The sequence below is a fragment of the Lentinula edodes genome (assembly GCF_021015755.1).
Source record: "Lentinula edodes strain Le(Bin) 0899 ss11 chromosome Unknown C8R40scaffold_82, whole genome shotgun sequence".
NCBI lineage: Eukaryota > Fungi > Basidiomycota > Agaricomycetes > Agaricales > Omphalotaceae > Lentinula > Lentinula edodes.
In genome coordinates, this window is record NW_025764388.1 from 101150 (window position 1) to 116325 (window position 15176).

Below are 15176 nucleotides of genomic sequence, written 5' to 3' on the forward strand. Positions count from 1 at the left end.
TGTGGGGGTTTGGCTATTTATGCATAATCCGATCTGCAAGAAATGATGATGTAATGCTGTACAGTTTAGGAAAAAGGAAAATGTCAAATCCATGCCTCGGCATTCCATTCTGCCACTTGGTATTCCGAGATCCACTCTTTATTGTAATCTCCTTCTTATTATTCTTTCTTGCTACACATACCCTTTCATTCTAGTCTCTCCTTATTGTCTTTTACTCTACCCTGCAGGTACTACACATATAGCTCCTAGTAGTTAGTCTAGCGCTCCGATCCATAGATATAAATACTGCCTGTATGCTACTGTAGTTCCTCAGTTTAATTATTGACTTAGATTCCCTTTCCAACTTAGTCTATCTCTTAAGTCTTCAGGCTCATTACTTCAAAGCACTCTCTACTATAACCTTAGAACTTATAAGTTCTCTAGTTCGCTCCTCGTCACCGGCGCTACTGCCACTCTGACTTGGCTGCTTCTAGTTTCTCTCCTCACTACTCTTGATCTCTGGGGACTAGCGGCGTAACGGCGGTGTTGTTAATAACTTCACTACTGTCCCACTCGACCCTCTGCTCTTAGACACCTTGTGGCCTCTGGCATGGTTACATGGTGTTCATGATTTTAACAGAAAAGGGTAACAGGTGGATCGGTAATTGTCGCGACAAGGCAGGAAGCGGGAGGCAGGAAATCCGAGTACGCCGAGGAGCGACAGTGAAGAGGCACAGAGACAAGCACAAAGCACAGATAAAAGAAATAGTGATCTCGAACAACAGTGGGATAGCATCAGAGGCCAATCACACAAGTAATCAAAAGGGAATCTAATTGCCCAATGACCAAGTTAGATAAGTAGTATCTAAGAGGATACAAGTACTTGCCTAGTTGCCCAATGACCAAGAGGTCGAGATGGGGAACTAGGATCTACCTACTGCTCTTTATATACTACTTCTGTCTAATGAGTAAGCGGTTGTGAATAACGATGCAATATGGAACAAGAGTGAGGAATCAATATATACGAGTAATAATGAGTCGATAATAAATCATAACGAGCTAATCGATGAATAAGGACAAGTTGTATGGAAGCGTATGGAAACAAATAGAAGTATTGGGATGGTCATGTGAACAAGTACAATAAACATGTGAAAAGAGATTGATGGGAACACACCGCTGATGGTGCATCAAAGGGCGCATCATGAGACTCCATGATGGTAATTGATGATGGGGGTCAGGTGGATCAGTAATCAATGGGATTTGGTAGTGATGTAATCGTACAAGTAAAGGCATTGAAACGGTGAGAAAAGGAAAATGATAGGGGCTACATACTTCATGACACTTACTTGTATGATTACATCACTGTCAAATCCCACCAATTACTGATCCACCTGACCCCCATCATCAATTACCAGTCTACCTGTTACCCTTCTCCTTCTACTGGCTTCCGCCACCTTCTTTGCTCCTAAACTGTATTGTATTACATCGACATTTCTCACAAATTGGATTATGTATATAAAGCCAACCCCTTATAGCCTGGTCCCTTATCTTGACCTCTCTGTTATTATCTTGGGACCAGGTATGTGCCTACTTACTAGTACTTATGACTACAATACTCAATATATCTCTGTCATTATTTTGGGATCAGGTTGCCTACACTTTGCTTAGTCACTCTGCTCAGTCGCTCCACTTCCCTATTCCACTTGGTCACTCTGCCTCTGCTGCTTTGTGACATGTACCCTTTGTTAGAATATCCCAGCCTGTATGACCATTTGGTAAGTGCTTCATTCTTTGGAACCGTATGAGATATTTACAAGGCATTCAAAGGATTGTCCTGCTTCCATTTTGTGTGGAACCCTTCACCCTTATAAATGACAGCTGGTGCTATTGACATCCCATCCCCACAAATCGTCACAAGTACAGTAATGTTCTCATAATCACCGCTCCTTTGTTGGTGTTGAATCTTCTTCTTTGCACCCCCCAGACCCCGAGTTTTTTGCCCAACACCCTTTTGCAAGCCAGACTCATCAGTGCCGTATGTCAAATCTTTACAAATCACATCATCACCTCCCTCCCCTTCAATTACTTTTCCAAGAAGATGAAAGTAGTGTTTGTGATTGAAGGGATTGACAGCGCCGGGCCATGAGTTATCTAGTGAGTGAGTCCAATATATTCCTATCCACTCATTGTGGTCTGATATGAAACAGTGAGTCCAGCATTTCCCAACTCCATTTATTGGAAATGAGCTTCCATGTTGAGCCCTGGTGTTAAGATCATGTACACCGTGTAACTGTGCCAGAGGCCACAGGTGTCTAAGAGCGGAAGTCAAGTGGGACAGTAGTGAAGTTATTAACAACACCACCATTATGCCGCTAGTTCCCAGAGATCAAGAGTAGTGAGGAGAGAAACTAGGAGCAGCCAAGTCGGAGCGGCGGTATTGCTGGTGACGAGGAGCGAGCCAGAGAACTTATAAGTCCTAAGGCTATAGAGAGTGCATCGAGGTAATGAGCCTGAAGACTTTAAGAGATGGACTGAGTTAAAAAGGGAATCTAAGTCGATAATTAAACTGAGGAACTACAGTAGTGTACAGGCAGTATTTATATCTACGGATCGGCACAACGGTATGAAGTGCCAGACTAACTACTAGGAGCTATACATGTAGTACCTGCAGGGTAAGGTAAAAGACAATAAGGAGAGACTAGAATGAAAGGGTATGTGTAGTGAGAAAGAACAATAAGGAAAAGATTACAATAAATGGTGGATCTCAGAGTACCGAGCAGCAAAATGGAGTCCCAAAGCATGGACTTGACAGTATCCCCCTCTTAGGCTTGAGCCCTCGAAAGCCATTAGTATCGGGCAATACTATTAGTCACCAGAGAAAAAATTTTATATCCCGTTAGCACCGGCAATTATCCTTTTTAGTCATCAGGAAAATTTTGTTGGTCCACCGTAAACCGAGTACAATTCGAAGAAAAATTTTCGCTGGTCCGTGCGCAGTTTTGCCATATAAAAGGCCCAGGGTTTTGCCGCTAAGGCCCTAACTTTTCCAAAAATTCTAAGTCCACCAAAATGTCGACAAGTCGAACAACCACCACCACTTCTACCACCGTCGGCTCTATTTCGGTCACCGGCCGGCACCCAACTCCCCCGCTGGCTCCGACCCGCCCCTTGACGCCCGATCCTTCAGATGAAGAGCGCGAATTGGAGCTTCAACTGGAGCGCACCAGGGAGAGGAACAGGAAGCGGAAGGAGGAGAAGAAAAAGGCCAAGGAAAAAGCTAAATGGAAGGCAGAGGAGAAGCAGAAGCAGAAGGCCGCCGAACGGGCTGCCAATGCCAGGAAGTTGGAGGAGGAGGCAGCGGAGAAGAGGAGGAGGATAGCAGCAGCCGCGGCAGCGCGAAACCGCCGGGGCCCTTCCCCAGGTGAAGCATCTACTTCCGCTCGTCGAGTGGAAGTAGAAGTTCCTCGGGTGGTTAGGAAAGCCAAGGGAAAACAGAGGATGGAGGTGAGTGATTTCTGCCATATCATCACCGACTTACTAACTCTAAGTTTTTTAGGCTAGCGGCGGAGATCCGGATGATGGCGGAGACGGCGGAGATGATGACGATGAAGACGACGAAGAGCGGGCGCCGTGTGAACGGTGTCAACAGAAGAAGATCCCCTGCCTGGAGCAGGTGGGTAAACGTAGCACCGTGATATGCAAGCCATGTCACGATGCTAAGGTAAAATGTTCGTACTCCGGACGGCCGGTAACGGTGAAGAGGGAGGGAGGACCGAGCGGCGAGCGGATGGCCGTTATGGAGAGCCAACTGGCGCAGCTCCTAGCAGACAACCGGGCCTTGAGGGAAGCAACCTCGAGGTCGCATCAATACCTCAGACAACTCCTGCGTCGTCAGGACGAAGACCACGCGCGGCTTATTGCCATCGACACTAGGGACGCTATGAGGGAGCCTGCGACACTAGGGTTGTCGAGGTCGGTCTCCGGTCGGCCGAAGAACTTGAAACGGAGACGGGTGATAGAGAACAGCGAGGAGGAAGAAGAAAGAGAGAAGGAGGAAGAAAAGGATGGAGAAGGGGAAGATGAGGTAGAGGAGGAAGAGGAAGAAGGGGAGGCGCCAGCGCCGAAGAAGGCGAGGACGGCGGCCTCTGAAAAAGGAAAGGAGAAGGAAGTGGTAGTAGTAGAGTAGCAGATATCGGACTTCGGCCTTCGGCCATCTTCTTGTAATCTTCTTGTGGCCCTGCCCCGTTGTATAGTTTTGTTTTTTGGACTTGTATATATAAAAAATGTTGACGCAATTTTTTGAGATCGAGAAGCGAACGGACCGCGAGGCGGCGTAAGAAGTAAATTAGTTTAGTATAAGTAGTGTAAGTGTAAATGGAAGCTAAGTGAGAACTGTGATTAAAGAAACCATAATAAGCAAATAAGAGAGAGAGGTAAACACTCAATTTATTATCATCATGTTTACCCTCTAAACACACGAAGTAACTTCAGCGGAGCACGGCGGAAACGGGAAAAGGAATAAAATGTTTTTGTGTGATCAAGGTCCAGGCTTGTGAGGGTATCGGGCGTGGAATGCCGGTACAAGTTCGTCAGCGTGTAATTCATCAGCAGCAACCCAAGAGAACTCATCGTCGGTACCTTCGTAACCGGCACACCGAATATAATAACGTAGAGGACAACGTTTATACCTTCTGTCCAACTTGGAGTCCAGAATTTCGGCAACGTTGTACTCCTCTTCACCATCAACTTCAATTGGAGGTGGAGGAGATTGAGTACGATTCGGGAATGGATTCGGCGTAACCGGCTCCAGCTGTGAGACGTGGAAAACCGGGTGAATGCGGCGAAGATAGTCCGGGAGCTTGAGCTCATAAGACAGAGTACCAGGTTGACTGATGACCTTGAAAGGACCAAGATATTTTTCTGAGAATTTTTCAGTAGGACGAGTAGAGCGAATGTGCTTAGCAAGAACAAAGACTTCGGAGCCGATCGGGAGCTCCGGATGTGAGATTCTTTTCCTGTCAGCTTGTTCCTTGTAACGAGACTGAGCTAAAAGGATTTCCTCTCGAAGGAAAGCGTGGAGTTCATCGAGGTTAACGACGAACTCTCTAGCTAGGTCAGACTTCATGTCGACCTCGGGCCGAACGGTGATATTGGGATGGTATCCTTTGTTAGCGAAGAATGGAGTAATACCAGTGGAAGCATTGGGAGCGTTGTTATAGGCGAACTCGGCGATCGGAAGTAGAGGCGACCAGTCATCTTGTTGGTAGGAACAATAGATCCTGATGTACTGCTCGAGAGTCTGATTGACACGCTCAGTCTGCCCATCGGCTTCCGGATGATATCCAGAGGTATAATGAAGTTCCATGGAGAGCGCTTTACCGAGAGCCCGGAAAAACGCCGAACCAAATTCGGAACCATGATCAGAAGTGACATGATTAGGAACACCATGCTTGGAGAAAACGTGAATAACAAAGAGCTCAGCTAGTTGTTCAGAAGTAATGGTGTCGTGAGTTGGAATAAATATAGCTTGCTTGGAAGATCAATCCACAACGACTAGGATAGCGGTGTAACCATTCGACATTGGCAGTTGCTCAATGAAGTCCATGGAGATCGAGTCCCATGGTCGGACCGGAACTGGCAGAGGTTTCAACAAGCCATAAGGCCAATGACAGCGGGGCTTATTGCGACCACAGATAGTGCAAGAGGTAACGTAGTCACGAACAAAGTCTCTGACCTTAGGCCAGGTGTATTGACGACGTACAGCTTCTAAAGTGCGGTTCTGGCCGAAATGGCCTGAGAGTGGATGATCATGGAAATAACAAAGGACTTGAAGGCGAAGATCGCCGTGATTCGGAACATAAATACGGTCGTCAAGGCGTAGTAGCTTGTCACTACCTAAGCTCCAACGTTCATTGGAAGGATCTTTTGCAAGTTCCAAACCAGCAACGGAGCTCGGATCGGCGGGAAGGGCGAGGATGATTGCTTGATGCAGAGCTTCGATATCTGGAAAGGAAGGCTAGAGGATGAATTTCACCGTCAACATATTGGATGGAAAGAATAGCCGCAATGGCGTAGTCGGAAGCGTCGGTCTCCACGATAAGTGGGCGATTCGGCTCCCAATGGGCCAGTATCGGCGCAGAAGTAAAAGCAGTCTTGAGATTTTCGAAGGCCTCTTGACAGCTGCTGTCCCAGATCCAGGGAGCACCTTTTCGGGTAAGCCGAGTCATCGGCACAACAATATCACTATAATTATAAATAAAACGACGATAGAAGTTTGCAAAACCCAGGAAGGACTGAATGTCCTTAACCTTCCTCGGAACCGGCCACTCTAGAACTGTCTGAACTTTCTCCTTGGACATAGTCAATCCGTCGGGAGAAAGAATATAACCCAAATACTCAACAGTATCCATATTGAATTCGCACTTCTCGGGGTTGGCGTAAAGCTGATGTTTCCGTAACCGCCGAAGAACTTCCTTAACGTGTTCTCGGTGTTCTTCTGGTGTATCAGAGTAGATTAGAATATCGTCCAGATAGACGATGACACAAACATCGAGCATGTCAGAGAAGATGTCATTAACAAACCGCTGGAAAGCCGCAGGGGCGTTCATAAGGCCGAACGGCATAACCTTCCATTCGTAAGAGCCGTAGCGGGTCCGAAAGGTGGTCTTCCATTCATCACCTTCAGCGATTCTGACCAGATGATAAGCGTGAGCGAGATCCAATTTGGTGTATATTTTAGCTCTTTTCGGAGCGTCGAGAAGATCTGAAATGAGTGGGAGTGGGTAACGATCCTTTTTGGTAATACGATTGAGTCCACGGAAATCGACGCAAAGGCGAAGTTTGCCGTCTTTCTTCGGGACAAAAAGGACCGGAGCGCCGTGAGGAGAGGATGATGGGGTGATGGCACCAGTTGCCAGCTGTTTGTCAATAAATTCTTTAAGGGCGACTAACTCCTTTTCAGACAAAGGATAAATACGGCCGAGCGGCGGCGAAGCGCCTTCTTCCAAGTCAATCTTCAAGTCGTAGGGTCTATGTTCAGGAAGTGAATCTGCAGCAATCTCGTCGAAGACGTCTGCAAACTCTGCGTACTCTTCTGGGATAGAGTGATGAAGTGGAGGGACAGTAGGAGCGGTGGAGGAGCGGTCGGCGGCGCGGGCCGCGACCTCTGAGTGGATAGCACGAAGGAGAATGGGTTCCATACCAGCGTCCTTGCAAGCCCTATTAAAGACTGCAGCACTGACGAGTGCAATGTCGACCTCGGGAGTTTCTAGTTGAGCAGCGAATTGAGAGACCGTAGGGTAAGAATAGATGGGTTCAAAGGGGAATTTAGACGAGAGAGGCTTAGCCCGTAACGTCCGAGAGCGGGAGCGAGAGCGAGAGCGAGGTGAGTCCCCAGGAGGGGTCTCCAGAATTGTCGGTGAAACCGACAGCGAAGGTTCCGGTAGCGGAACAGTGACCTTTGCAACAACGGGGTAGATGGCAGAAGGCACAGACGTCTGTGGAGAAACAAGATGTGAAGTGTTACGGAACGTAATGTTTCGAGATGCCCAGTCAATCAACGGATTGTAGCGGGATAAGAAACTGTAACCTAATACTGCTTTACAAGATGAATCTAAATGTGTAACATAAAATGGTAATAGGAGCAGCTCGCCAGAAGGAAACCGAATGGCGATATTCGCCATATCGGTAAAACCATCAAAGAGACGAAGATTAACAGGAGAGATTTTGGTCATAGGAATGGAATTTTGTGAAACATAACGAGTATCGATGAAAGAGTCAGTAGAACCAGAATCAACAAGAGTAGGAAATTTGAGAAGAGCAGAAATAGGTTCGGCCGGCGCAGCTGAATCGGACAAAGGAAATTCAGTAGTCAAAGATATTACAAGAGATCGTTCAATGGAAGAAAGAGCGGACACGTTGAGATATAACTCCCCAGGTGAGGTACGAACCTGATCAACGCAGCTCCCGTTTCGTACCGGGGAACAAGAGCTGCGGACTAGTTTTCCGATTCCTCTTCAACAACCTCAACGGTTGCTTCGGGGGTTTCTTTAACCTCGGCAGCACAGCCCTTCGATTCTCGGGCCTTTCGCTTATTGCAGTCAGCAATCTGATGCTTACCACCGCAGAAGAGACAAAGATTGTTCTTCATCCTTCTTTCCTTCTCGGAGGGAAGGACTTTCCCATCTGCACCAAGATGGTTGAACGCGGGGCGCTGACCGCCGGATTGGCCGGAATTCGAAGAGTTCTGGGGCTTACCATTATTGTTAGGCTTACCACCAGAGAAAGGTTTAGGCTTCGGCGTGAACGGCGCCGAAGAGCCAGAAGGCTGAGAATTGTTATGCTGGTTAGAAGAACCAGTCTTGAAGTCCGAGGAACCCTTCTTCGGGTTCCGAGCAACAAAAGGCTTACCAGCCTCACGCTTTCTAGTTTCCTCGCGTTTCCAATAACGATTGTCAATACGAAGAACCTCTTGACGGTAATCGGCGAGCGTCGCCGGTTCGGGCAAACGCGCCATTTCGTCCTTGATGCGCTCAGCTAAGCCTCGTCCATAAGCCCATTTCAGGGCAGCAGAATCCCAGTTGGTACTAGCAGCCAGGGTGTTGAACCGGATGTTGTATTTCCGGATGTTCTCGGTTTCCTTCATCTTCAGATTACCGAGAGAATCTTCGGCCTCGCCTTGGGCGTCGTAAACGCCGAAATTGTCCTGAAGCTCCTTTACAAGGGCCTTGAAGGAGGATGTCCAGGCCGGCAGTGAGTTGAGATCCGGATCGAAGATATCAGGGACAAACCATTCTTTGGCTGACCCACTGAGATAAGAAAGGGTATAGTTCACCTTCCATTGGTCGGTGAAATACTTGGGACGGTCATTAAAGACCAGGGCGAGATTGACGAAGAACGTCTTGAGTTTTCGGGGATCCGAACCGTCGAATACCTCTGGCTCCTTGACCTTGCTCTTGGATTCAGAGCTGTCAGAGGGACGGCCAAGAGCGGCGAGAACGGTACCAAGGGTTTCAATAGAACCCTTGAATCCCGAGAGAAGTTCCAACATAGCTCGTTGCTCGTTGGGGGTGTCAGGAGAGATTGGAGAACGGGGTCCACTAGGTCCACCAGGACCGCCGGGACCGCCGGGACCACCAGGTCCACCAGGTCCACTGGGGTCACCAGGCTCACCATGCGGTAAACCGCCGGAGTCGTCATCCAGATCGTCATGATTATTGTCGGCGCCCGGATCGTCGGGGTCGACAGGAGGGTCTTGATCATCGTGATCACCGGTATCCAAATCAAAGTGAGGAGGTGGGTCACGAGGAGATTCGGAAGCAGCACGACGTTGGGGTTGTTTCCCCGTACGGCGGGCTATGGCTTGGAGAATTGGAGAATCAATTCGAGTAGTAGACCGGCCCCGAGCCGGAGCGACCACGGGGGGTTGTCCACGGCGAGGGGTCAGGACTTGGACAGGTTGTCCATCACCAGTGTACAAGGTGCTGTACTCAAATTGTTGTTCTTCTTCCATGGCTTCAGGAAGAGTCGACGTAGTAGGGACTGTAGCTGGACCGAAACCGCGATTACGGCGACGTGGTTGACCGATAGCAGAGATAGAGTCGGAGAATGGGGCAAATGATTGAGCTGTGGTGAAGAAAGTTCGGAGTTAGCTCTAGATTGAGCTCGAGTTTTCGGAGGCATAAAAATGATAGGTCAGTACGACATTAACGGATTGAGTTTAATTATACTGTTAAGATCATGTACACCGTGTAACCGTGCCAAAGCCACAAGGTGCCTAAGTGCGGAAGACGAATGGGACAGTAGTGAAGTTATTAACAACACCGCCGTTACGCCGTTAGTCCCCGGAGATCGAGAGTAAAGAGGAAGGAGCTAAGTAGCAGCCAAGTCGGAGCGGCGGTATCGCCAATGACGAGGAGCGGACCAGAGAACGTTCAAGTCCTAAGGTCGAGGGGAACGTACTTCAAGGCGTTGAGCCTGAAGTTTTAGAGAAGAGTTAAGTTGAGAAGGGAGATCTAAGTTGATAATTAAACTGAGGAACTACAGTAGCGTACAGGCAGTATTTATATCTACGGATCGGCGCATCGGTGCGGAGCGCCAGACTAACTACTAGGAGCTATATGAGTAGTACCTGCAGGGTAGGGTAAAAGACAATAAGGAGGAACTAGAACGAAAGGGTATGTGTAGCGAGAAAGAACAATAAGAGAGAGATTACAATAAAAGGTAGATCTTCGGAGTACCGAGTGGCGGAATGGAGGCCCGAGGCATGGACTTGACAACGACATTCTGATTTACTCCGACATGCCGGAGGAACACCAAGAACACGTCAAGGAAGTTCTTCGGCGGTTACGGAAACATCGGCTTTATGCCAATCCTGACAAGTGCAAGTTCAATATGGATACTGTTGAGTATTTGGGTTACATTCTTTCTCCTGACAGATTAACCATGTCCAAAGAGAAAGTACAGACCATTCTGGAATGGCCTGTTCCTAGGAAGGTTAAGGACATTCAGTCCTTTTTGGGTTTCACAAACTTCTATCGTCATTTTATTTATAATTATAGTGATATCGTTGTGCCGATGACTCAGCTTACCCGGAAAGGCATTCCCTTGATCTGGGACAACGACTGTCAAGAGGCTTTTGAAAGCCTTAAAATTGCTTTTACTTCTGCGCCTATTCTTGCTTACTGGAAACCCAATTGTCCTAACATTGTGGAAAGCGATGCTTCCGGCTATGCCATTGCGGCGATTCTCTCCATTCAGACTGTTGACGGTGAAATTCATCCTTTAGCTTTCCTTTCCAGAACTCTTCATGCTGTGGAGCTCAACTACGACACTCACAACAAAGAGCTCCTTGCCATCTTCGAAGCTTTTAAAGCTTGGCATCATTATCTGGAAGGTTCCGGCGATCCAGTGGACGTCGTCACCGATCACAAAAATCTTGAGTATTTTTCTACTACCAAGATTCTCACCCGTCGACAGGTCCATTGGTCAGAGTATCTCCACCAATTCAACATGGTAATTTGCTTCTGACTGGGGAAGCTCGGCAAAAAACCCGATTTGATAACTAGATGCTGGGATGTCTATCCTGTCATGCCCTGCCCCAAAAGCTCCCCTAGTCACTCTCCTAGACATCCCAGAACAGCGTATCAGCTCCCTTACACCTCCCAAATAACCTCCCACAAAACCTCCATGAACCACGGAACCCTAACTAACCTCCCCACCAACGCTAACCTCCATCTGAAGCGGCAGCTCCGCGATTCGCGTACGCCGCCGGACAATCCCCTATCAATTTAGCCTCATGGGTTCCGCACTTCACGCCAACCCCATTAGATGCTCGTTTATTACAATGTCCCGTTACTATTCAGCCCACCTATATAAGTATCCTCTGTAACATAAACGTCCCTAGCTTGGTATATTTTGAACACACACCCTTTACATAGGTCCAGTCCCTGTCCCTTTGTACCTGCTACCTATACGGAATTCTCTCTACTCTCTATTTCTCTACTTCTGTTTCTCTCTACTACTGTCTATCGTCTCTCTGATCGTCTATACGATCGAATATACGCTTTTACTTCAAGTCTAAGCCTTCCGAGTGAGTCTCCAAGCTCCCTCGAACATTACTAAAGCTCCCCAACGCCTACCCGCTTGGTGAGCTACCCTTCCCCAAACCTCCCAGAGCTCCCTAGCTACTTCGTAAGCTTCGGGACCTCAGTCTAGGTAACGTCGAAGCTACCCCTCACGTCGAACTACGTATTGCTTCTCCGTTACCACCTCCCACACTCGAGGACGACCATCCTCAACCCCAGCCCCCAGGGACCTACCCTCCCTGGCGTATCCCTTCTCGGGAGCTTACACCCTCGAGCCCCAGTTGCATAAACTACCTACTCGATCCTATATTGACGTTCTAGCGAGTACAACTCCTACTACGCAATATCGTACGGTCCCGCACTCTTCCTGAACCTCCCTACGCATTAGGGACCTCCCTGGACCTCCTAGGAACCCCACAAGGGTCACCATCTCGTCGTTCCAACCACTACTAGGTCATTCCCGTCCTCGGTCGCGGTTCTCGTAGCTCCCTTCGAGCTCCAGCCTGCTCCTAGCACGCTACAACATAAACCTTCGCATACCAAAACCTACCCTAAGACCCATTTTGACCCAGGTCTTACATTATACCAAGCTCTCCCGTCACCGAACGGACTCGTCGCGACGAAATGTCGGCGACGTCAACGGAACGACCTTCTAGTTCCAAAACCGAATCGAAGAAACAAAAGAGCGCCTTATCTCGTGGAAACACGACACAAGCTCAAAAATCGAACCAGGCTGCTAGCTCCACTGTCATCACGGTGGCAGCTGGTCAACGCCTGATGTCCATCCCAGAACAGTCGTTCGGGGATGAAACCGCCAGTAACATCCGGACCCCAGAGGGACGTCAACCGGAGGTTCAGGGGCCCCCTCCAGTGGAACCTGGGATGGGACCACCACAACGGAGGTTTACCTCCATGGGTTACGCCCAACCTGCCAGTAGTCCCATGGGAGGTTTCGCATACTCCCCTACCTGGGGAACGAGAGGACCTCCCCCTGGACCGATACCGCAGCTAGACATGGAGTCAGCTTCGAACGCGGGTGGAAGAGTCAGCGGTCAAGTAGCCGCTATCGAAAGGATACAAGGGGGGAGTACTGACCCTCTCACAGTACGACAACAGGAGAAACTTCCAGAGAGGAGGGTATCCCCTGCCGTATCCGAACAATCTCGGACGTCATCCCGGAGGTTACCAACACCTCCAGTACAGTCCCTTAACCTTCCTCCCCCGAGACGAGGAAGTTCACTCTCCAGTCTCCTGAAGAGCCCAGCTATGAATACGCCCAACTGGGAGCGTACACACGCAATACACCATAGCAGGACCAACTTCCCAGTACAACCCTTGTCCGAAATGACATTGCGTCTGGAAGACGTCATTCGAATTCAGGAGTGTATCCCGGAGGATGTAGCTATGGTCCTAAGGGAGGTATTGGAGTCAATGGGGATCGAAATATTGGGAGACGGTCTCGAATTCTCAGACCTACGAGTACAGTTCCTAACAGTGGGAACTCAACTGGAGATAGACCTCCCAGAGAAGGCCCAGCAGTGGCTGATGACCCCCGCGAACCGATCAGATTTTCTCTGGCTGTACAACGTCCTATTGGACCCAGAGAGGATGTTGGAACTGTTAGAGGCAGAGGCACGTTACGGGCGATCGTTCCGAAACTCGAGGGGAATACTTCCCCTCCTCCCTCATACCCATGGAAGGGAGAAGGAATTCTGTGGCGAAGCAGGGCTACGTATATTGTACCGAGCCTCTAACTACAGATCAGGAGCCGTACGGTTTGAACCTCCCCCTTCGAGGGTGAACATACCGAACTACCAGGCGAATCAAATACTTCGGAACGCAAACCTAGCGGAAGCAGCAGCTAAAATCGATGAGGAAAGTAATGAGGATGCTAACGCAATCGCTGCAAAAAATCGTAGACGCAGGAGGTACACCACGGCTCACCTCCTGGCCCCAGTGGAGTCAATGCCTGATCAGGATAGTCCCGTCCGGGTCCGTAACGGGCAGACGGTATACACGTACACGCCCATGAGGCATATGCACCAGCTTCTGGTCAGGAGTGAGGAGTCCGAAGCGATGTTGTGTTCGCAGGAGACCCGACACCGGACGCTACTAGCGGAATCAGACACTCTGATGCTGTCGGAGGAACTTTCTGGATCGAATCTAGAAAGAGCTTTGGAATTCCGTCGCAGACTGGTCGCGGATAATCGGGGAACCTCGTATATGGTTCAATGCGAACTCGAAAGCGTAGGGGAGTTCCCTCCGGAGCAATTTGACCAGAAAGGGCAGCTCCATGGATCTGATGGTCGTTTCCTGGCACAGAAACATTCATCGCCCAGGAATATCGAGGTTCCTGAACTCCTTAACCCCGGTAACACGGCCACGAGGAGCCCCCAGTTACGCTCTGGGACCTCCCCCACTGTACATGCCTTGGCTCAAGATTCGACTCCTCCCCCCAGAGTTAACCTGCAAACGAAACCTTTAACCCCAGTCTCGACGCAGCGATACCAGTTTGGTGAGGTGAGGATGGATGGCGCACAACATTCATCCCGGATCTCCGGACAAGATCTGACAGCTCGGTTGGCTCCCAACCCTGTACACGTTCCTCCAAGACTGAGCAATCCATCAGTCATTCCGTATCAAGGGTCGGTATCGATGCAATCTCAGGCAGTGGGAACGGAAAGTCAAAGGGGTCCGAACCAACGAAGAACGTTGGCAGTTCACGAAGAGGCGGTACCCCCGCAGGGAGCTCCTTTTGGAACTCCCTTTGTAACGGGAGCTCAGATGAACCGACCTGGCATGGCTTTCGAGTCGGCACGCTCTCAGGAATCGGTAGCAATGATCCAACAACAGGCTCGGGTCATTGAGACGCTCCAGGAACAACTCCGTGAGGTAAAGAAAGGATTCACAGCGGGGGAAGTACCGACTGGAGGACCCCTTTCCAAAACAGGAAACACGGCGGGATTATCCGGGCGAGCACCTAGGGTAATGAGAGAATATACGAGGGGGGGTCCTTCTCCTGTAGTTCCCCAGCCAAGGAGCTGGCAAGCTACGGAACCAATATCCTTTAACCGAAACACTCCTACAGGAGCTAGGGATGGAAACCCCCAGGTAGAACAAGCAGGACAGATCCCGGATACTCCGAGTGTGGACCGACGACGTATTCACGAGTGGGGAGCCCGAGTACAAAGAGCTGAACTAGGGGAGTATGGGAGACCAGAAGGAGGAGCGTACGCGTTGGAAAACGAGGGAGGAGGCAAGGGCGGTTTTAACCCCCCTCCTAGAGTACCTCCCCCACATTTTCTAGTCAATCGAGAGATCGAGAACGACCTCTGAGTCAAGGGGGACAGGGTCAAAGAGAACAGGGAGGAAGGAGCGGGGGAGGGGCACCACCTCCGCCTCCTCCTCCTCCACCACCTTCCGGGGGACCGAGTGATAGTAATTCGGAAGGTTCCAATGAAGGGGAACAGAACAAATCGAGTAGGAATGGTGGAAGGAGAGAGGAGGACAGAGGAGAGCTCCCCACTGGAGCTCCTGACGTACCTCCAACACGCTATGACCCGGACCAACCCTGGTACTACGATCCAAGACAAGGTTGGCACCGTAAGACAG

General features: G+C 49.5%; 1 protein-coding gene across 1 annotated transcript; it reads right to left on the reverse strand.

Moving 5' to 3' along the window:
• Positions 1-1789: 1789 nt before the first annotated feature.
• On the reverse strand, positions 1790-2008 carry C8R40DRAFT_1026706 (uncharacterized protein; the record flags this gene model as incomplete). The annotated part of the gene is made up of 1 exon (XM_046223088.1): positions 1790-2008. A coding segment is annotated over one exon (219 nt), but the record flags the coding sequence as incomplete, so codon positions are not given.
• Between the last annotated feature and the right edge of the window lie 13168 nt (positions 2009-15176).